Source organism: Ochotona curzoniae, unplaced genomic scaffold (genome assembly GCF_017591425.1).
Source record: "Ochotona curzoniae isolate NIBS_2020 unplaced genomic scaffold, NIBS_Ocur_1.0 contig_3819, whole genome shotgun sequence".
NCBI classification, from domain to species: domain Eukaryota; kingdom Metazoa; phylum Chordata; class Mammalia; order Lagomorpha; family Ochotonidae; genus Ochotona; species Ochotona curzoniae.
This window is the reverse complement of record NW_024466004.1, coordinates 2,334,832-2,357,670: the sequence shown is the minus strand read 5'-3', so window position 1 is coordinate 2,357,670 and position 22,839 is coordinate 2,334,832. Positions and strand designations below refer to the sequence as shown.

General features: G+C 43.5%; 1 protein-coding gene across 5 annotated transcripts in view; it reads right to left on the bottom strand.

Annotated features, from left to right (window-relative positions):
• MAPK14 (mitogen-activated protein kinase 14) overlaps nt 1-22,839 on the bottom strand; it is a 75,732-nt gene that overhangs the window by 16,731 nt on the left and 36,162 nt on the right. For 4 of the 5 annotated variants that reach the window (XM_040983249.1, XM_040983253.1, XM_040983251.1 and 1 more), the window contains exons 3-7: nt 19,802-19,860; nt 3,628-3,739; nt 2,674-2,703; nt 2,304-2,351; nt 513-627 (exon numbers count right to left, since the gene is read on the bottom strand). In XM_040983249.1, coding sequence (XP_040839183.1) covers nt 513-627; nt 2,304-2,351; nt 2,674-2,703; nt 3,628-3,739; nt 19,802-19,860 — 364 coding nt within the window. The remainder of the gene's footprint in view (nt 1-512; nt 628-2,303; nt 2,352-2,673; nt 2,704-3,627; nt 3,740-19,801; nt 19,861-22,839) is intronic. The other variant, XM_040983252.1, reaches the window with a different exon arrangement.

Genomic DNA, 22,839 nt, shown 5'->3' with positions numbered 1-22,839 from the left:
CATACAATGAGGAAATTTACACCTCTGTTAGTACTTAGCCACAGAAGACAGTCTGACTAGGATGAGATATTCAAACTAGCATGTGAGACAACTGAGGCTCAGTAACTGCACTCAGTTGGTCTAGGAGTAAATCAGCTAGTTAACACTTCCACCCCACTACAGGGATGAGGCAGTGGGGCAAGGCAAACATGCGCAAGTAAGAAAAGGAGTGGTTCGCCAGATGGCCAACGTCTCCTGTCTGGGAATTTCAGGTTATGAACCCATTGTTGTTAGGTTGGAAGGACCCACAGGTTTATGATGAAAATCTAAGTAAGTGAAAATCGAATTGCTAAACCACAAAGTTTAAAAGCTGTGTGTAAAAAAAATCACCCCATCTGAGTACATAAACTGTTTCTATGCACAGGGTTGAAGAGAAATGAAAAGAAACATTATTTCCTTCCCTGCATCTCCGAGGATCCCACACACATCCAGCACCGTGTTCCTAAAGCCCCAGGAAGCCGTACAAGTCATACCTGTCTGGTTGTAGTGCATCCAGTTCAGTATGATCTCAGGAGCCCGATACCACCTGGTGGCAACATAGCCTGTCATTTCATCATCAGTATGTCTAGCCAATCCAAAATCCAGGATCTAAGCAAAGGAAAAAACTCAGTATTAGGACTGACCAACTGCCAAGGTAGGCAGAAAAAAACCTGCTGACGTCACAAAAAAAGGGAAATAATATAGCACTGTCATAATCAGCTTTCTGGTCCGTGTATCTGATAGATCTGAAAAAGTAAAATTATAAAAAAAAAAAAAACAAAAACACCTGTTTTAGGTACTCAAGCATGATGAAAACACATCCATGCAAAACCTTGCACTTGAACATCACAGGAACTTACCTGTACACAGCTCACAGACTAGGAGTAAAGCAGATGGTAGAAGGAAAGGCAGACGCTGGCGTGCTGATGACACAGAACAGTACTCCGCAAGAAACAACAGTGCGGGAGATTATGAGGAACAAAGAAATGCCCTGTGTGATTCCCCTTGCCTGAAAGTCTAGCAAAGGTCAGTTCTACCTGTAAAGGCAGAGAGACCTGTGGTGGTCTGGGGCCAGCTCAGGGGAGGACCACAGAGGACACGTGGGAAGAGGCACAGCGGACATGCTGAAGTGAAGTGAGGGGACTGTTCTTTATCATAACTCTGGTGGCCAAGGCACCCTTTAAATAATGATGCATTGCACTGTATGTAGATTGCTTTTAATTGATTAAAGAATATGAAACAAAAAAGTCCCCAAGCTGCTTGTTCCCTAGGGACAGCCTACTTATCTTGATCATTTTGAGTGGATTTCCATCCTTTTTCCTTTTAGGAATCTATTTCACAATTATCTCCTCAGAATGACTTATGAGATTCAGACTACAGTTTTCCTTCATTGTAATTAATTTGTTACACATCTAACTTAAAGTGAAAACGACACATGTGATGCCACTTTCTTTGTCACTTAAACAAAATACTCATTCTATGGAAAAGGCTGAATGACAGAGAGGTTTAAATTCCAAACTCTGATATTCCTAAGGGCAATAGAAATTTTCAGATATGAAGTCATGTCACTGTTTAATAAAAAATCATTGTTAAAACTTTCTCTTGGGCCCGGTGTGGTGGCCTGGCAGCCAACATCCTTGCTTTGCATGCAATGGCATCCCATATAGGTGCTGGATCTAATCCCAGCAGCCTCACTTCCCATCCAGCTCCCTGCTTGTGGCCTGGGAAAAATAGTCAAGCAGTCCCTGCACCCACATGGGAGACCTGGAAAAGACTCCTGGCTTCAGATTGGTTCAGCTCCAGCTGTTGTGGCTGCCTGGGGAGTGAACCTTCAGACAGAAGATCTTCCTCTCTGTGTCTCCTCCTCTCTGTATATCTGCCTTCCCAATAAAAATAAAATAAATCTTGAAAGAAACCCCTTTCTCTTGGGCTGGGTGATGTGGGACAGCAAGTCAAGCTGCCATCCCCTGTAGGAATGCAGGTGTGCGTCCCAGGTACTTCACACTTTCCCTCCTGCTGATGCACCTGCGATGCAGCAGATGATGGTCCCAACACTTGGATTCCCGTCACCCATGAGGCAGATCCCAATGGAGCTCCTGGCTCCTATCTGATCTATACCACAGCTCTGGCAGCCAAAGAGAGAATGGACCAGGAGATGGAAGAACTCTCTCTTGGTCTCTCCCTGTCATTCTGCCTTTCGAATAAAATAATCTTTAAGAAGTACACTTGCTTAGTCAAACTTCAAGGCAAAAGCAAGAAAGCCATCACCACTGTCTGCATTTTACCTTCAGCTCACAGTCTTCGTTCACAGCGAGGTTACTGGGCTTTAGGTCCTGGGAAGCAAGGGGAGGAGATGATCAACTTTCTGAAGCATGATAAATGCTCTCCCTACAGGTAACAACCAAAGGCAACACATAAAAGACCCCCTCCAGTTATCCACAGATGAGCGCCACTGGTCAGCCTCTGGCCCCAGTGGATCTTCAGCAGGCCCAGCCTACACAATTCTTTCTGTAACTGGTCTAAATCCAGCGCAGAGAGGCACACATCAAGGTTGTAACAGCTGAAGTCAGTTTAGATTATAATCTTGGCTACACAGTTTTCTTCCATCTCTATGCCACAGTCCCCTCAATAATTTCATACATTTCAAATACATACCCTGTGAATAATGTCTGCTGAGTGTATATACTGCAAAAGAAAAACAGAAACAGTGTCAGTTGAAGTGGTCTCTAACCTCCTGTAACATCACAGACGTATGTGCAGCGCCTTTTCATGACTTACTGAGGATGGCCGGTGTTCACAATGGGATTGGCAATTGGAGCAGGCTGTCACCAGGGCTCTCCACCACAGTCATCAACTCCCTTCACTGGCGCTTTCAACCTATTACCTGGTTGGTGTTCTAGTGCTCAATACAAACTCACACAGGCTAAACAGAAAAAGTGGCTTAACTTCAAATTTTATTCTTAATCTGCACACCACAAACACACAGAGGTAAATTTCTTCTAAACCTCAGCATCACAATAAAGTGCTACATTGCACCAAGAAATTAATAATTTTTAGATATAACAAAGTTCTTACAGATATGTATAATGAAATGTCTACAGATAGGATCCTATAAAGTCCAGACCAACTTTTAAAATCACCCAGGAGACCATGTCTGTCCCCTGGTGCCAATGTTATCTGGCAGCAAGGAGTAATGCAACATCTCCCCTCTCCGACGGTCACGAGAGAGTGGGATCTTTTCCCTCACTCACTTCCCCCCTCATCCTTTTCCATCGCAGAGACTTACATGGGTCTGCAATTCCCTCACCTAACAAACATTTAAAGATAAGTAAACTTAAATAATGAACAAATACAAATAAACAATGTTTTACACACACACACACACACACACACACACACACACACACACACACACACACTCCCCAGGGCTTGGGAAACACAAAAGAAACAGGATTGCTCATCTGCTGGTAACTGGGGTCACCCAGTGAACTTGACAGCTCACAGTCCTATGTAGGACCTAGGAAAAGATGTTTTGGCTGGTTTGTTTAAACTCTAGGAGGAGGAGAGGAAGAATTCATTTTTCAACAGTATTGCAGACATTGCTTATACCTTCAGGCCTCGGAGAATCTGGTAGATAAGGAACTGGACGTGATCATCTGTGAGCTTCTGGCATTTTACAATGTTGTTCAGATCTGCCCCCATAAGATGGGTCACCAGGTACCTAGAAGGTAATGGAGAGTTACGCAGCAGTCCTGAGACCTTCCAGGGACACACTGATTCCCCACGCGGCTATAGGAGGTGTTTCAGGAAGAGCCCCTCACTAAATACCACAAGGACAGAAAGCTCAACAACTACTTACACAGGGGGCAGCTGCTCGTTTAGCAGCATGATCCCAATCTTATCACTATTTGCCATCTATCCTAACATTTTAAATATTTTCCATAAATTTATTATTATTATTTATTTACTTTTATTGAAAAGTCAGGTATACAGAGAGGAACAGAGACAGAAAGGAAGATCTTCTGTCCCATGAGTCACTCCCCAAGTAACCGCAATGGCCAGAGTTTAGCTGATCCAAAGTTAGGAGCCCAGAGCTTCATGCAGGTCTCCCACGCAGGTGCAGGGTCCCAATGCTTTGGGCTGCTTTCCCAGGCCACAAGCAGGGAGCCGTATGGGAAGCAGAGCCACCGGGATCAGAACTGGTGCCCATATAGGATCCCAATGCATTCAAGGCAAGGACTTTAGCCGATAGGCTATTGTGCTCCATAAATTTATTTTTAAAATTTATTTGAAAGGCAGAAACAAGAGTGATCTTGCAACCACTACTTTTTACCCTAAATGTCTACAGTAGCAGTGGCTGGGCTAGTCTGAAGCCAGGAGCCAAAAACTCCAACCAAATCTTCCATGAGGATGGAAAGGAACCAAGAACTTGTCTCCCGTGCTATACATTAGCAGAAAAAAACTGAACCGGAAGAGGAGGCAGTACTTGATCTTGTGCATTCTGATATGGGATGCAGGCATCCCAAGTGGTGCCTTAACCTGGTGAGCCATCACACTATCAGCTTAAAATTATCCTTTTACTTGCTGTATCTTCTCCAATCTCTTTAGAGAAAATAGGAGAAAAAGTAGATATGGAAATTAGAAGTATTGATGCATCAGCTTAAGTATACACTACAACTAAGTACATGACCGTAATTAAGTACCTTGCATTTCTAAATCCACCATTACACATGCACCTCATTGTTAACTTTCCACATCTCCTTCTTCTAGGATGATTGGTTGAGGGATACTGTCCATTGACTACACTCCCACCTATTTCTTGTAAGAACGGGCAGATGAGGCGTTCCTCACAGGTGTGGTGCTGCTTATTAATCCTGTCTTAACAGGAAACAATTATATTCATGTCCAACAGGTTCACCGTGGATGCTCTAGACACAAAGCCCTATCCCACTCATTACTCTTACACATAGCTACAAGAACCCAAAAGACAGATCAGCACGACAGAGGTGGAATTTTAACAAGCTGAGGGGAGAAGGGTTCTTCCTTCCGAGAGGAATTCCTTTTGTTTTCTCTGCAGTAATTTCCCTGTAGGGCTGCCTCTGTTCATTACTGTTCTCTTTCTCTCCCCCTATGGATTATTTAAAAGAATGACAGAAGGAGAGCAAGAGAGCTCTATCTGCGGGTTCATGCCTAAAATGACTGCAAGAGCCAAGGCTGGGACGTGTAGAAGCCAGGAGCCGGAAGGCCATCTGGATCTCCTATGTGGCTGGCAGAGGTCCAAGTGCATTAGCAGGGAGCCAGACTGGAACCGGAAGAGCCGGAATACAAACTGGTGCTGTGATGACATGAGATGCTGGCATTGCACGTGGTGGTTGTGCTTGCTGTGCCACAACGCCTGCCTCAGTTCTTAATTTCATAAAGACCAAGACGACTTAGCCAAACTTTAACCCAAGCTCACAGTTTTAACATTTCATATTTTTATGAGGATTTACAAATTTTTATTTTATATGAAAGTTGTGCACGTGGTAGTTCTGGCATCCACCGAATCACTCCCCAGTGGCCACAATGGTCAGGGCTGGGCTAGGCTAAAGGCAGAAGCCAAAAGTCAGGTACTTCTCCATATCTCCCATGTGGGTACACGGACCCAAACATTTGGGCCATCTTCTGCTACTTTCCCAGGTGTACTAGGGAGCTGGAGCAGAAGTGGAGCAGCTGGACAACAAATCGGAGCCCCTGTGGGAAACTGGCATCACAGGCAGTGGCTCAACGCACTAGACCATAATGATGGGCCCCCAGGATTTCATATTTTAAAACTTGCGTGTTTACGATGCTTTGAGGAAAGGGTGGACTCTTAGAGTAAATTAAATTTTCTGGAATTTTTCCATGAAGATACTTTTGATTTATGAGATCTTCCAAGAATAACATAATAGAACCAAAGGCAGTTGGTCCAAGCATTGTGTAGAGTTGACTGGGTGTGTGGCTCACATGTTCTGGCTGCACGCTCTGATAGGTAAGTCCCACTAGTGTCCTTATTTCATCAATGAGGAGACAGGATGAGGAGAGAATGCCCCACAGGGTCTAGTGGAGCGGGATGATTAGCAGCTGGATTAAAATCTAACCCCAGCAAATGCGAGCCCAGTCCCAGCACAGCCTGCCTTCAGTCTTCCAGTTGGCACAGGACTGACGCAGAGAGAAAAGGATCTTTTAAAACATGTTCTACAACTGACACAACAACCAAGGAATCGTCACCTCCAGATAATTTCCTTAACCGTTCTCCACACTCATCTTTACTCACGAAAAAAAGCAGAGCTGGCAAGAGCTTAGCACCACCAATACTGATCGGTCTGTGTATTTTTTTTTAAGATTTATTTATTTTTATCACAAAGTCAGATATGCAGAGAGGAAGAGAAACAGAGAGGAAGATCTTCCGTCCGATGATTCACTCCCCAAGTGAGCGCAACGGCTGGTGCTGTGCCAATCCAAAGCCGGGAACCAGGAACTTCTTCCGGGTCTCCTACATGGGTGCAGAGTCCCAAAGCTTTGGGCCGTCCTCGACTGCTTTCCCAGGCCACAGGAAGGGAGCTGGATGGGAAGCAGGGCCACCGGGATTAGAACCGGCGCCTATATGGGATCCCAGTGCGTTCAAGGCGAGGACTTTAGCCACTAGGCCATGCTGCCGGGTCCCGGTCTGTGTATTTGTAAATCTCCAACTGGCATTTAAGCTGACAAAGATGAGAATATTTTGAGGAAAAAAAAACCAGGATAATGGTTAACTTAATTAGGCTAAATGATTATGACAAGTCTCAAGGCTTAGTCTGAGGAAGAGAGAATCCGGTTTCAGTCTTAACAGACTGCCTTGCCAAATAATTACGTGTTAAACTGTCAGATTATAAAAGGATTATTCTCTCAACTTCTCTAAATAAGTTTAAGGACAAGAGGGAAACACATGGGACACTGTCCTGGATGATTCTGCTTGTCTTGAAAGGAAAACTCAAAATCCTAACTCATCTATGTTACTTCTCAAAGATTTTAAGCAGTATTATTAATGCGACTTGAGTGAAGCTGCTGTGTTTCAGTGGCTACCAGTGACTTCAAAAATCCTGAGCAGTTGTGGCTGCATAGCTTACAGGAGAGAACAAACTTTAAAATCTTCCATGATTGTGTCATTTCTCTCAGACCCCTTCCCCATTGCACACCACATTCTGTTTGATCATCCAAATCTCCAGAGAAGACTGTTGAAATGCTAGATACAGACATTAATCAGTCTAAATGGTAATAATTATCAAGCTCTTGTTACTAAGCTATAGTTAAACTGATTAAAAAAACATTATTTATGACAGAGCTACCCTAACACCACATGTTTCTTCAACAAGGTCCAACGACGACCAATCCATGACTACTAACCATCAATACTCACAGAGAGAAAGATTTCCAAAATAAGCTCTTGCAACACAGAACAAACAAGCATCATGCAAAGTTAGTAACTTTGGAAAACATCCCAACTTATAAAAATAATGAACAGTATGGGGAGAGAGAGATGCATATGAGCACATTTTAAAGGAAGCATTTATGGAGTGTTTCGTATATTCTACAGTGTATATTTCTGGAAAACATATGTAATAATTACATTTACAGTAGACACACACCTAATATCACTGCACCAAAGACTAACTTTCTAGCTAGGATTGTAACACAGTGGGTTAAGCTATCCCTGGCAATGCCAGCTATCCCATAACAGGCACCTGCTCCAGCCCAGCATATTTTATTTCCAATCCGACTCCTGCCAAATCTATATGGGAAAGCAATGGTCGATGACTCAAGTATCTGGGCCTCTGCCATGTAGACTGGTGGAATTCTATGCTCCTGGCTTGGATCTGACCTAGTCATTGTGGCCATTTGGGGAGTGCATCAGCAGATGGAAGATTTTTCACTCAGCTCTATTTATTTATTTCAAAGAATTACAGAGACAGAATCACAGAGAAGCAGAGACTTTTTTCCATCCGCTGGGTCATGCCCCAAATGGCTGCAATGGCCAGGGTGGGTTAGGCCAAAGGCAGAAGCCAGGAGCATCATCATGCCATGCACACGGGTGGTGAGGACCAAGGCACTTCGACCACATTCCACTGCTTTTCTCAGGACATTAGCACACAGCTGGATTGGGGAACAGCCAGGATTTGAACAACTTTCTTTAACCACTGTACCACAAAGCTCTATTTATTTGAAGACAAAGTTAGAGAAGCGAGGGTAGGGAGATGGGTGGGGAGAGGGAAGGTGTGAGAGAGAAACAGAATGAAAGAGAGAGAGAATTTTCTATCCACTGGTTTGCTTTCCAAACAGCCAAAGCAGCAGGGGCTGGGGCTGGGCTAGGTGAAGGCAAGAGGAGCCTGGAATTCATCCAAGTTTTCTGCATAGCTGAGAAGGTCCAAGTACTTGAGTAATTTTCTTCAGCTTTCCCAGGTACATCAGCAGGGAGCTGGACTGGAAGTGGAGCAGCCAGGACACAAATTGGCACTCATGTGATGCTGACATTGCAAGTGGCAACTTAACCTGAGACAACACAACTCTGGCCCCTAATTCTTTCAAGTATATAAATCTTTTTTTTTTTTTAAATTGCTACAATAAATTAAGGAGGGTCTGACTTGAGTACAGTTGGATGGTTATTTAGTTCTCCTATGTTGAAACAGGAATTGGGTCAGATTTTATCAAGCTAAAGGCTGATACAAGCCTTGATATGTATTGTCAAGATGATTCCTTCTGAATTTAGTCAAAACAACTCTTTTTTTTTTAAGATTTATTTATTTATTGGAAAGTCAGATATACAGAAAGGAGAGACAGAGAGGAAGATCTTCCGTCTGATGACTCACTCCCCAAGTGAGCGCAATGGCCAATGCTATGCTGATCTGAAGCCAGGATCCAGGAAATTCTTCCGGGTATCCTGTGCGGTGCAGGGTCCCAAAGCTTTGGGCTGTCCTCGACTGCTTTTCCAGGCCACGAGAAGGGAGCTGGAAGGGGAGTGGAGCTGCCAGGATTAGAACCAGCGCACATATGGGATCCCAGCGCATTCAAGGCGAGGACTTTAGCCGCTAGGCCATGCTGCCGGGCCCAAAACAACTCTTATGAGTAAAATGTACTGAAGCACTACGAGGGCAGATTTGTGCCCTAAGAGCTTTTCAAGACTCCTGACAGCACCCCACATTCTAGAGCTCACTTTATTTATTTATCCATTTATTTTTAAAGATTGATTTACTTTTATTGGAAAGTCAGAAATACAGAGAGGAGGAGAGACAGAGAGGAAGATCTTCTGTCCGTTGATTCACTCCCCCAAATAGCTGCAACAGCCGAACCTGCGTTGATCTAAAGCCAGGAGCCTCCTCTGGGTCTCCCATGTAGGTACAGGGTTCCAAGGCTTTGGGCCGTCCTCGACTGCTTTCCCAGGCCACGAGCAGGGAGCTGGATGGGAAGCGTGGTGGCTGGGATACAAATCAGTGCCTATATGGGATCCCAGCACATGCAAGGTGAGGACTTTAAGCCACAAGGTTGCCACCCCAGACCCTAGGGCTTGCTTTATTAGGCATTTACTGGATAACATCTATTGATCATCCATCTGCCCTCCTTTTGCAGTATAATACAATTAACAAAAAAAAAAAACCTCTGTTGTATTGATAATTTAACATTTCAACTACCAACACTATTAAAAGCAGTTATCATAAAATGCAAAAAGGCGTTTTAGTCTTTCTCCTGGACTACACCTCTTTTTGTATTATCCACCTTGATTTGTCCAAATATAAAGAATCAATGGTGGTCCATTTCTTTAACATTCTCTGTTTCTACACGTACACAGGCTTAACTTGCCACTGAACTAGCCCCCGAGTAGTGTCTACCGGCTAAGCCAAATGCCCACTGCCAGCAAGTCAGTCCTTCAGTTACCTCTGGTAAGCATTTATGCTTTTTCACAAGACAACATGCAACTGGGAGTCAGAGGTAGGCCTTTGGCGCTGGCACCTTAGAATCTAGCATAGCATTTACTCACTGAGAAAAATTAGCCAATAATCACTAATGTTCTTGGATCAAGAAAAATAGGCTCAGAAATAGTGAAAAGGCCTTGGATCAGCGCACTTTTGTATGTATCATCACAGTCAGCTTCACCTCTCTCAACCTCACTTGCTGCATCTGGAAAGTAGAGAGTAGTATCTACTTTACAGAGTTGTTATGTTAAATGATAAAATTAACATAAAAACCCTTTGTTAACCAGAAGATGCTTTTGTAAAAAACAAAACCACATCCGCCTATCCATAGTTTTCTGCCTCACTCACATGCACAATGTCATGTTTTTAAAGAAGGCATACAGAAGGACCAATGTTGTGGCACAGTGAGTTAAGCTGCCAATTGCTATATCAGCATCCTACATCAGAATGCTGGAGTCCCAGCTGCTCCAATTCTAATCCAGCTCCCTGCTAAGGCACCTGGGAAAGCCACAGAAGATGGCCCACACCCCTGTGCACCTGGCTTTTTTGAGTGAATCAGCCCTGCCCCACTGAGGCCATTCAGGAAATGGATCCATGACTAGAAGATTGCTCTGTCTCTATCTCTATCACTGTGCCTTTCAAATAAAATAAAAATAAATTAGGCCAGCACAGTAGCTTAGCAAGCTAGCCCTCCATCTGGAACACTGGCATCCCATATGGATGGTAGTTCGAGTCCAGCTACTTCACTTCTGTCCCAGCTCCCTGGAAATGGTCTGGGAAAGCAGCAAAGGGTAGCACAACTCCTCCACTCAAGTAGAAGACTCAGAAGAAGCTCCTGGCTCCCAGCTTTAGACTATTGCAGCCATCTAGGGAGTGAACTATAGATGCAATTCTCTCTCTGTCAAATAAAAGAAATAAATCCTTAAATAAATAAACAAATAAATATAATAAAAACAAATCTTTAAGGAAAGAAAGGAGCATGGTGGTAATGTCAAAAACCTAAATGAAAAGAGAATTAAAGTCAGATATTAACAATATAGAATATCATTATTATATAAAGTTTAGTTCCAGAAAAGTCTTAAATCCGTTTCAGATTTTCATCTGGTATGCTCATCCAAAAACATTTTCTAATGTGTTAATAAGGCTCCAGGAGAGAAACTGGTGCAGCTAAAATTAAATCTTCTTCTTGCACATTACCAAGTGTATTTGTGTGAAGAGAACAAGGTAACTGATTTATCTCACATACAAGTAAAAACTCTCATCCTTTCTCCAGTCTCACCCAGTATCCTCTTATCTCTTCTCCCAGGTAAGCTCCTTATAGAGGCTTAGCTTACAAAATCCCAAAGGACCTTGCCCCCCTTCTGCACACACACACACACACACACACACACACACACACACACACACACCCCTCACTTTATCTTCTGCCACATAGAGCTCTACTCCCACCAACACCATCTGTGTCCTCAGCTCTCATTGTTCCCAACTTCCCAATTCCCACTCATCCTTCAAACACTCAGTCTATGCAGTTTCTCTCTCTCTCTCTGCATCTCTTTTCTGCAAAGCTTTTTAGTCCAACACTTCCCGTCTAGGATAAGTTGCCACACCATGAGGTCCTTTAGCACTCCGTGTCTGCTTCCGGGCCATCTTTGCATTCATCTGGTCAATAAACAATTGGGTGCCTGCTACTATTTTAAGTGTTAATAACTCAACAAACAAGAAAACAGACGCTGTGCTCCACTACACCTCACAAGGCGAAGGAGTAGAAAGATTATAACAGTTTATGGCAAATGCTAGAGAAAACAAAGCAAGACAAGTAGGAGATGGTAATTGTGAGGGCACTTCCTCAGCTAGGGACTGGAACAGGAAGAGAGCTTCTGACAGCAAGACCCCTGAGTAGGGGCCTGTGGCAAAGGACAGAGCCAGTCTCACAGATGGGTGGGGTCTGGGGTTAGCCTGGCTCAGCCCTGGCTGTTGCAGGCATCAGGGAGTGAAACAGTATATGAAAGAGCCCTATTTCTTTGCCTCTAAAATAAAACAAAACCAATTAATTACAAAAAATTAAAGCTCAATGTAACAGTAAAGGATTACACTTATTATTGTATTTGCCCAGGGCGAATATTCAAATTTATACTAGTTCTTAAAGATTGATTTTTAAAATTCATTTGAGGGCCCGGCACGGTGGCGCAAGTGGTTAAGGTCCTCGCCTTGCACACCCGGGATCCCATATGGGTGCCGGAGGTTCTATCCTGGCAGCCCCGCTTCCCTTCCAGCTCCCTGCCTGTGGCTAGGGAAGGCAGTCGAGGACTGCCCAAAGCTTTGGGACCCTGCACCCACGTGGGAGACCCGGAAGAGGCTCCTGGCTTCGGACCGGCATAGCATCGGCCGTTGCGCTCACTTGGGGAGTGAATCAATGGATGGAAGATCTTCCTCTCTGTCTCTCCTCTCTGTATATCCACCTTTCCAATAAAAAAAATAATAAAAATAAATCTAAAAAAAAAAAATTCATTTGAAAGGCAGAGTTACAGAGAGAGGAGAAGAAGCAAAGCAAGAAAGATTTTTTATCTGCTGGTTCCCTGCCAAAAAAGCTGCAAGTTGGGGGCTAGCAGACTGGCTCAACTCTAATCCTCGACCTCCAAGCACCAGCATGCATTCAGGCTGTTGTACTTTTCCTGCAATGCCCTGCTTGGTCTGGCAAAGCGGCAGAGGATAGCCCAATGCCCTGGGACCCTGCACCCGTGTGAGAGAGCTGAAAGCTTCTACTGGCTTTGGACTGGCTCAGCTCCAGCAGTTGCAGCCATTTGGGGAGTGAACCAGTGGATGGAAGATGTTTCTATCTCCCCCTTTCTTTGTAAAAAAGAAAAAAAGATAAATAAACAAAAATTTACGACACATGATAATCAAGCTCTCTTCAATTGAACATAAGGAAAAGATCCTTAAATGTGCTTGTGAAAAAAAATCAATTGACTTATAAAGAAATGCCAACTGAATTCACAGCTTATCTCCCACAGGAAACTACAGGCCAAAAGAGAACATAGCGACAAATGATACTTAAAGATGTTCTCTTCACAGAGAAAAGGAATAGCGTCTACCAAAATCAAAGGCAAATGTAAAGAACATTCCACTAAAGTAACGAGAGAAGATTAAATCAATGAACAACCCATTGCTAAATGACAGGAACAAATTATCATCCATTCATATCAGCCCTGAATGTAAATGGCTTAAACTCATCCAATAAACGTCACAGATTAGTAGACCGGATTAAAAACACAAAACCCATCCACTTGTTTCCTACAGAACACACATATATCTCATATATCTCATGGATTTTGATTTTTTTTTGCTTTTAGTCTCACTTCTTCAAAATATTTTTTCTTGTTAAATTCTTCAATGACTTATAATAGATCATACAGTAACATCATTTTCTTCAATAAGGTTCTTGATTTTGTTTTTCATTTCTTCAGTGACACATTAGACATTCAGTAGTATGTTGTTTAACTTCATTGCTTTGTAAATTTCTGTTTTTCTTCCTGTTGTTGATTTTGTTGTGACTTCTCACTTGGAGGGATTTACAGTGACTGTGGAGACTGCCATGTACTCTGGGGTCCGTGCAGTAGGTATGGATGACACGAAGGTGTGAAGAGAACAGCTTCCTGCTTGGCAGGGCCTGGGGAGCTTCCAGCTGTTTGGCAGGGCCCGGCGATTTCTCTCTGACCACCTTGACGCAGTCTCACCCCCTGTTTGCATGAACACTCAAGTATCCCACTAAGAATTCTGTAATCTATTGAGGCATTGTTTGCCCCTGTGAGATGGCTTTAGCAACTACTGTGAGCTTAAGAGTTAATGTTATTGATGTCTTGGTGAGTGGGCCTTTAACTGCACACAGGAGTACAATTAAACCTACAATTAAAGCCATGCCATTTCTGGACACCTTATTGTGTGCCTACCCATTGCCCTGAAATCGGGCCCAGACATATAGCATGCCTTCTGGGAAACGGCTTAACAAGAATTTTACAAACTAATGGAAGTGATGGGAGTATGAGCTGAAACTGCTATGGCAAAAATATAGTTGCTGTGACCTTAAAGGCTAGCCTGTCCTTGCAACTCTTTAGAGCATAGAAAATGTAGCTGCTTTAGCCGCTTTCATAATCTTTTAACTAGAGGAAATATAGGATGACTCTATTAACATCACAGAGATATACTTTTGATTATTGTTTGACTGCTTCTGAGGCTGTAGAGCCTGCAGTCGTAGGGGGATTTAATGTTTGAAACTTTTTGTCTTAGATCCTTATATTTTTTCTCTTTTGATGTATTTCTCCCATTATGTGATAGATAAAGTTGTGAAAATAAGATGTAGTAAGAATGTTTTACTAATTAGTAGGTAACCATCTGTGCCTTGGCCTTGGAGTTCTGGCTGTCACCTAGTGGCCACTTCTGAAGAATGAATAACGGCTTGCTTTAAAGAAACTGATTATAGTAACTTACAGAATTATCTTTAAGAGCACCTGGTTGACCATGAAGTAAAAATTAATTGAACATCTGTGCATGCTGTCTTAGTTCTAAAGTAAAAGGTAAAAAATCAAACGTTTGTGCAGAGGTTTGTGATGTGTCTAAGAAAATAAAAAAGAACAGCTTCTTCTTGAAGAAGCAAAGCAAGCAAGAAGCAAGGAAGCAGCAAAAACGCAACAAGTGTCTGTGTCTGTGTCTTTCTTTATCGCCGACTCCACGCACCCTTCCCGAGCTCCGAACTCAGCTGGAGCTGGACTCCGGCAATGTACAGATGTGAGGATACGGTGCAGTGTGCAGCTCTACTTCCAGTTCAAGGATGGACTCCAAGTGAAACTGTTGGATGTATCATGACAATGGGATGTTGGACTCTCTGCCATTGTCAGTGCCCTCAATGATGGACTTACGACTGTTTATGAAGAACTATGCTGTTGTAATGATATGGGAGAACTCAGTGGGGGGAGTGGGGACAAAGGGAGAGTAGGGGAAATCCTAGGGCCAATGGAACTGTATCATAAACTGCTAATAATAACTTTAAAAAGGAGAGAAACATTTTTTAAAAATTTGCCTTTCCAATAAAAATGAATCAATCTTCAAATACTGCAATGACAAGGACTAGGCCAGGCTGAAGCCAGGTGCCTAGAGCTTCTTCTGTATCTCCCATGTGAATAGAGGTTCCCAAACACTTGGGTCACCTTCTGCTGCTTTCCCAGAGACATTTGCCAGAAAGCTGGATCAGAAGTAGAGCAACCAGGTCTCAAATTGGTGCCCATATGGGACACTGTTATTACATGTGTCAGCTTAACTCACTATGCCATAATGCCAGCCTCAAACTAAACAAGCATTTTAAAGCATGCATTTGTTTAAGTGGCAGAGAGTTGAGAGTTCCAATTTGCTGAGTCATTTCCCAAATGCCTTTAAAGGCTGGTACTGTGTCCGGAGAGGAATCCAGGTCTCCCAACCACTTGAGTCAACATCTATATTTTCTAGAATCTGGTCAGCGACAGTGTAGGACCCTGAACTCAGACTCCAGCATGACACAGGTATCTTAAACGCTAGGCTAAATGGCTGCCCCTGAAACATTTTCTGAATAAAATCAATGAAATATAAATCCAGAAAGCCCTTATACTACTTAAGTACCTTAAGCTCTAAACATAAGTCTAAACCCATTACTTGATCAGTCACTTTTGACAGGTGGAATGCTGAGATAGGTTATCTTTCGCCCACTGACTTTCACTAAAACAAAGGCTGCTGACTGGCCCTGCTGCAGGTGTTTGGCTAGATCACAAGGAATCCAAAACCTCACTTCCATTTCCTCCTTCAATAATGAAGCACAGGGCCCAGCATGACAGTCCTAGCCTTGCACATGTTGAGCTCCCATATGGGCAATGGATCTAATCCTTGTGGCCCGGCTTCCCATACAGCTCCCTGTTTGTGGCCTGGGAAGGCAATCAAGGACGGCCTAAAGTCTTGGGTACCCTGAAACTGCATAGGAGACCTGGAAGAGGCTCCTGACTCCTGGCTTCGCATTGATGCAGCTCGGCCTTTGTAGCCATTTGGGGAGTGAACCAGCAGATGGAAGATCTTTCTCTCTGTCTCTCCTCTGTAAACCTGCCTTTCCAATAAAAATAAGTAAATCTTAAAAAAAAGAAAAGAAAGAAAGAAATCTGGGGTGGGAAGCTATAAAATAGGAGCAAAGTGGCCGAAGAGCTATTTCCACTTAAATAGGACAATTCGGTTTCCTGAAATTTGAGTAAGCAATTCCCCAGCAGATTCCAGAAACTCTTTGTTGCTTACTAAGCTTGACCAGAGCACCAAGCCAAGGAAAGGCAACACTAGAGCAGTGCTCACTTTTAACTACACATTGGCAGCATGTACATGCAAATATATGTGGCTTTCTGCCAAATACCATCAAGAGGCCAACAGAAATGTCCAGAAGATTAGCAATCCTTTGCCACCAACATGACCATATCATATGGCAGTCAAGAGCAACATGATATATTTAAAAAAATTTATTTATTTGAAAGGAAGAGTTGCAAAGGGAGGTAGAGACACTCACAGAGAAAGAGACTTTGCACACACTGGTTCATTCCCCAAACGGCAGTGATAAGTGGGTGGCAGGGGTCGGAATAGTTAGGCCATCTTCTGCTGCTTCCTCAATCATGTTAACAGGAAGAAGGATCCAGTGCAGTAGGCAAGATTTTTGCCCTGCTATTATAGGATGCTAGATTAACCCACTGAGCCACAAAGCTAGTGCCAATATGCTTTAATTTCACGTTTTTCAAACACCACCTCCATTTTCTTCAACTCTGAATGCACATGTTCCTAATGAACAGAACTCACTACTCACTGTTCCTTTCTCATAGCTGCAGTTTCACAAATTATGTTCAGAGAATTCCCATTAACCCAAACATTTAAAACTCAGTGAAAAATTTGATACTACCGGGCCCAGTGCGGTGGCGCAAGTGGTTAAGGTCCTCGCCTTGCACGCCCGGGAGCCCATATCGGCGCCGGTTCTATCCTGGCAGCCCCGCTTCCCATCCAGCTCCCTGCTTGTGGCCCGGGAAAGCAGTCGAGGACGGCCCAAGGCTTTGGGACCCTGCACCCGTGTGGGAGACCCGGAAGAGGCTCCTGGCTTCGGACCGGCATAGCATTGGCCGTTGCGCTCACTTGGGGAGTGAATCATCGGACGGAAGATCTTCTGTCTCTAACTCTCCTCTCTGTATATCCGCCTTTCCAATAAAAACATAATAAAAATAAATCTTTTAAAAAAATTTGATACTACCATAAATGGAAATTGCTAACTGAAACCTGAAAAGTATTTGCAGAGATTTTTTTTGCTGTAATTAGCATGGAAAATTCATGCTCAAAATTATAGCCTGCACTAACCTGCAGCATCCAGTGTGTTTGGTTTGGTTTTCCTTGTTGTTTTTGTTTTAAGTTGTGTTTGAGAGCTTTTAGAAGTTCCAGTATGCTTTCTCACAGATTCCAACACTCACTCCCAGCCGAGAACAGTGAGCCTCATTTGAGCTACTGGGTCTGGCCTGATTCAAATGTGTAAACCCTGCAATTTTAAGTGAGGATGTTTAGCCACTGATGCGGACTCTGAGATGACTCTGGAAAATACTTACAGGGTCCTGGACATGTGCTGCTCAGTGATGCACACATCACAAAAAGTAAACAATGAAGCAATTTCCCAAGGCCAGCACCAGTTTCCATTTCCCAAAGTTTCCAAGGGTTGAAACCTCATCAGATGTCATCAACCACCCCAATTTTTATCCTGGGAGGGAATCTGACCACAGCCTTCAGAGATAAAGTAAACTTGTCCAAGACCAGACGCTAATCGGGGGAGGCAGAAATGTTCTCATGCTTTTGCTTCCCCAGCCAGACAGAGTTCACAGAGGGTGAGAAGGATTTCTGATCATTCCCAGCCACTCATGGTCAGTGTTATACACTCAGGACGGATTCAACATGTGGTAGTGAGACGTACTTCCGTGAGAGGCAGTCGGTAATCTTTATGAAAGTGTCAGAAAGGACAGATCTCTGATCAGAGGTCACATGAAATGAGTGACCATGGTTTTGATTTTGAGGGAGATTCAGAGTCAGCAGATCCTCATGCGGATGAAGGAGCTAAAGGCACTCCACTCACTGATATTGAACATTTTACACAGATACTGACTTAACCAAGGCTATTTCACGTGAGAAACGGACTCATACTTCAGTTAAAGGTGCTCAGTTAAGTCAAATGACAAGATAGGCTCAACTCAGTAAGCCATCAATGATTCAGTTAACTACATCCATTGTCATTGCGCCTTCCTTCTTGGAATAAGGCTCAGACTGCATTCCGATGTTGTCTGCAGTGATCCACAAAGACAAGGCTTTAGCACATCTTCCACAACAGCCCTCTGCAGCAACGTTTTTTCTTCACGTAGCCTGCAGCGGGACGTGGCACCTGGTGATACACACACCCCCACTGTGCCATTTGGAAGCCTTCACTCTGAGGCCCAGCAGGCTTGCAGGAAGCACTGGGGTTCACAGTGACTTCCTATGGTTTCCTTTGCTGATTTCTTAAACCTTCAGGATCACTGTCCATGTGGCTGGGGAGCTCTTACACTTGGATCACGTTCCTCTGAACTCTACCACGTGCCGCCCAAGTTCTAACGGCGGGGAAATCTTTTTTTTTTTTTGCTACCTTTCCTCCTTCTCTTTTCCATTTTATCTTCATTTCTCTTCCACCCACAACACAACCTCAGATAGATTCTCTTGCCTGTTCCGAGGCCAAGGGGCAGGGTGGAAAGAAACCAGTGAGATCCTGCACTGAAGATAAACAGCAGGGGGTGGTGGCTGAGGAGGAGCAGCTACATTTACAGGTCTGCTTTGGCTTTCACAATGTCACCTTTTCCCTGCTCTGGAATGCCAAAACATCTGCAAAGGTCACTCTGTTTAAGGTGTTCCTTCTCTCTTCAGGTATAGAATGTGAAGGAGGGGCAGAGAGCAGTGAGCTGGTTCGTATATTGGAAAGGTGACTAGCAGAGAGCGTGCGCATGTCCGGGAACACCTGCTGGCCTCTGCGTTGGTCTCACAGGTGTGCCACCTGAGCATGTGAAGGCACTCAGGACCCTCAGAGGGACCGTTACCGCTGAGGCTGGGACCCAGCGCTGGGGCGTCTTCTGCACAGCTTCTCAGATCCTGGCAGGTGTCGGCCCAGTTGTCCCTAACGGGTGACTGACATCACCCGTGTGTCCCATCCTTCTCCTACCCAGCTTTCTCCTCTTCCCTGTTTCATTTTCCTTAGAACCCCAGGGTTCTGCTTTCTGAGGGGATTTCATGGTAAAAGTAAAGGAGACAGATACACAACGTGGAGAACGCGTGCAGCATCTGCCCCCTGGCTTCAGCTCAAAAGTCTACTGACCAAGGATCAGCACACAGCTCCGTTATCATCTCCCACCACATGCCGAAAAGAGGAGGAGCCCATACGGAACTAGGGCTTCAGTACATTTCTTGAAGCACCTTTAGAGCCAGAAAAGGCAATTTGAGAGAGAGAGAGGGAAAAACAAAAACTCCCTCTGCTCTTCCATGTAGCTCATAAACATTCAAGACTATTTCCACAAAGAAAACAATACACCTGAGGGGACGGAAAAGCAAAATGTACCACTGACTCTGTGTGTCCTCGTGGTCCACTCCACCCCCTGGAAGAGCTGGGTAACAGGAAGAATCTTTTAAAGTTGGTTTACAGCTCCGTGGCCGGGCACAGAACTGGGCGGCTAATCATTCTCTAGCCGAGGAAGGCAAAGGCACAAAGATTTACTCACACGTCGTTGAACTCCTCCAGAGACCTTGCAGGTGTGAAAACATCCAAAAGACCAATCACCTAGAGGAAAACATAAAAGGCAAACAGTAGGTAAACATGGAGCTTGATAGGCTTCTCATGGGTTCTTAATCATTTTAAGTGGAACCAATTCCCAAGCAGCACACACTAAAACAACATCAATGGATTTTCCATCCAAATTACGGCTCTGGCTTTTACTTGTCAACATTATTAGTCGTAACAATCTACTATATGAAAACTTTTAACTCTTTAGGATTTGTCATATCTAGATAATAGTGAATCAGATTTAGAGTTTCTGTTTTACATGTGTGTGAAGTCTAATGAATAAAATAGCTAATCAGATTTTCACAGCTGTTATCATGGCATCTTACTTTTTAAATTTTATTCTATAAAAAAGTTCAAATTACATAGCCTTCAACACTGACAATTTTAAAGTCCTTAAGTATTATCTCAGTACATTCATGATATTATTTTCATATTTTTTTAAATTTAAAAACAATTTTATTAATCATCATCAGACATTTTGATCAAATGATCAAAACATGAATTTAAAATGCTCTCTTCATGGGCCTGACACAGTAGCCTAGTGGCTAAAGTCCTCGCCTTGAACGCACTGGGATCCCATATAGGCGCCAGTTCTCATCCCAGTGGCCCTGCTTCCCATCCAGCTCCCTGCTTGTGGTCTGGGAAAGCAGGAAAGGACGGCCCAAAGCCCTGGGACCCTGCACCCGTGTAGGAGACCCCAAAGAAGCTCTGGGCTCCTGGCTTCAGAGCAGCTTAGCTCTGACCACTGCAGCCACTTTGGGAGTGAATCAACAGAAGGAAGATCTTCTTTGTCTCTCCTCCTCTCTGTATATCTGTCTTTCCAATAAAAATTAATAAATCTTAAAAAAAAATGCTTTCTTCATGAGAAAGCAAAGAGCTACTACAATCTGTAATACTCAGTAATCCACAATCTTTGCATAGGTTTTTTGATCATGAATTTACACTAATTTACCATACAGAGGACAACTTATCCCAGGTCCCCTAAAACTTCTCATTGTTACAGTTAGCTGTCAAAAAGGAAAATAAATAATATTATCATTCATTTGTGTTGTCCTAGCCAGAGTGAAGGACATCTGGATACAAAACGAAAACAATTCTCTTGATAACTGAACCTGTGAATTTTCCTACTAGCCTGTGACTCTAAATAACCAAATTAAACAGCCCCCAAATAAGATAAATCACCACTCAACACATTATCAAGGAAGAGGATATGAACCTGTTCATTCAGATACCAGACATTTCCAAAGCAGCTTTTGCCTTGGTGCTGCTGCCTCAGGGAAGGAGGTGTTGGCCTTGGAGCTCAGGAACACATCTACATGTTCTTACAAATTGTTACAACGGAAAGATGTAGTCATCCTGAGATCCTCACCTGAGCAACTGCGTGCAAGAAAACGCAAATCACCTCAACCGTCCCAGCCATTAAACTGCTACTAACAGTCTCCATACATGTCCTTTGATTATTCTGACGCATATAAACTAAATTGAGAATTTCATTATGCATATAGTTTTGCTAAACAGATGACCACTCTGCTACGCTTAAACATATAACGATAACATTTACATGCACACCATCGGTTATTTGTGTTTAACCAAAACAGAATGCTAATATTTGGTAACTTCTCTGAGCCCCATTTTCTTTAAATGAAAGAAAATGGGTTAACATTATTTTTTTTTAAGATTTATTTATTTTTATTAGAAAGGCAGATATACAGAGAGGAGGAGAGACAGAGAAGCAGATCTTCTGTCTGATGATTCACTCCCCAAGCGGCCGCAACGGCTGGAACTGAGCCAACCCAAAGCCAGGAGCCAGGAGCTTCCTCCAGGTCTCCCATGTGGGTGCAGGGTCCCAAGGCTTTGGCCCGTCCTCAACTGCTTTCCCAGGCCACAAGCATGGAGCTGGAGGGGAAGTAGTGCTGCCGGGAATAGAACCGGCAACCATATGGGATCCCAGGCGTGCAAGGCGAGAACTTTAACCACTATGCTATCGTGCCGGGCCCTACCTTTTTTTAAATTTCTTTAAAAGGAGAAATGGTTAATTTATTTTTCATACAGCAAGGTCATCTTTATGAAACAAGCTATGTTATATCAAAGCACTTGTAGGTTTTTGGAGTGTTTTTCTGGTGGGGAGGGGGGACTTAGACAATTCCCACCTATTAATCCTTTATAAATAGAGAGGTCATCGAAAGAAAAATACTGTGAAACACAACTTTTCAGCATTAAAGTAGATCTTTAGAATATTCTGGGACTATTGTATCTTTTCTTACATAGACACTTCCTTTCCTAAAAAAAAAAAATACATATTTACTTTTACGTGAAAGGCAATTATAGAGAGGAGAGGCAGAGAATGAGCTTGCATCTGCTTTCTACTGTGCCAAGGATCACAACAGCCCGAGCTCAACTGACCCGGAGCCACCAGGCAGGAGAGTGCCCCGGCCTTCCCACGTGGGTGTCGGGGCTCAAGGCCTTGGGCCACCCCCTCTGCTGCCTTTTCAGGCCATTGGCAGGGAGCTGGATCCTTAGTAGGAGAGGATTATATGGTTTCACACAACACCGGCCCCACAGATTTCCTTTTAATTCAAGCCTTATCTTAGCTTATTCAATTGTTTTTCCTGTCATTATGTGATTTCAGTCTCTTCTCTTTGTAACTTTGCCCTTAAATAAAAATAAATCTTCAAAAAAAAAAAAGACATTTATAAGATGAATGAACAGTATATATCTCTAATGGTTTTCTAACACAGTCCAAAGTCTAACAAACAGAAGTAATACATTTTTCCAGTTTGGCACATACCCCTGTAAAATATTCAATAACCAAATAAGGACATTATATAATGTCTTAAATATATTCGTACTAGAACAACCACCTGGGGCCCGGTGCGGTGGCCTAGGAGCCAAAAGTCCTCACTTTGCATGCACCAGGATCCCATTTGGGTGCCAGTTCTAATCCTGGCAGTCCCACTTCCCGTCCAGCTCCCTACT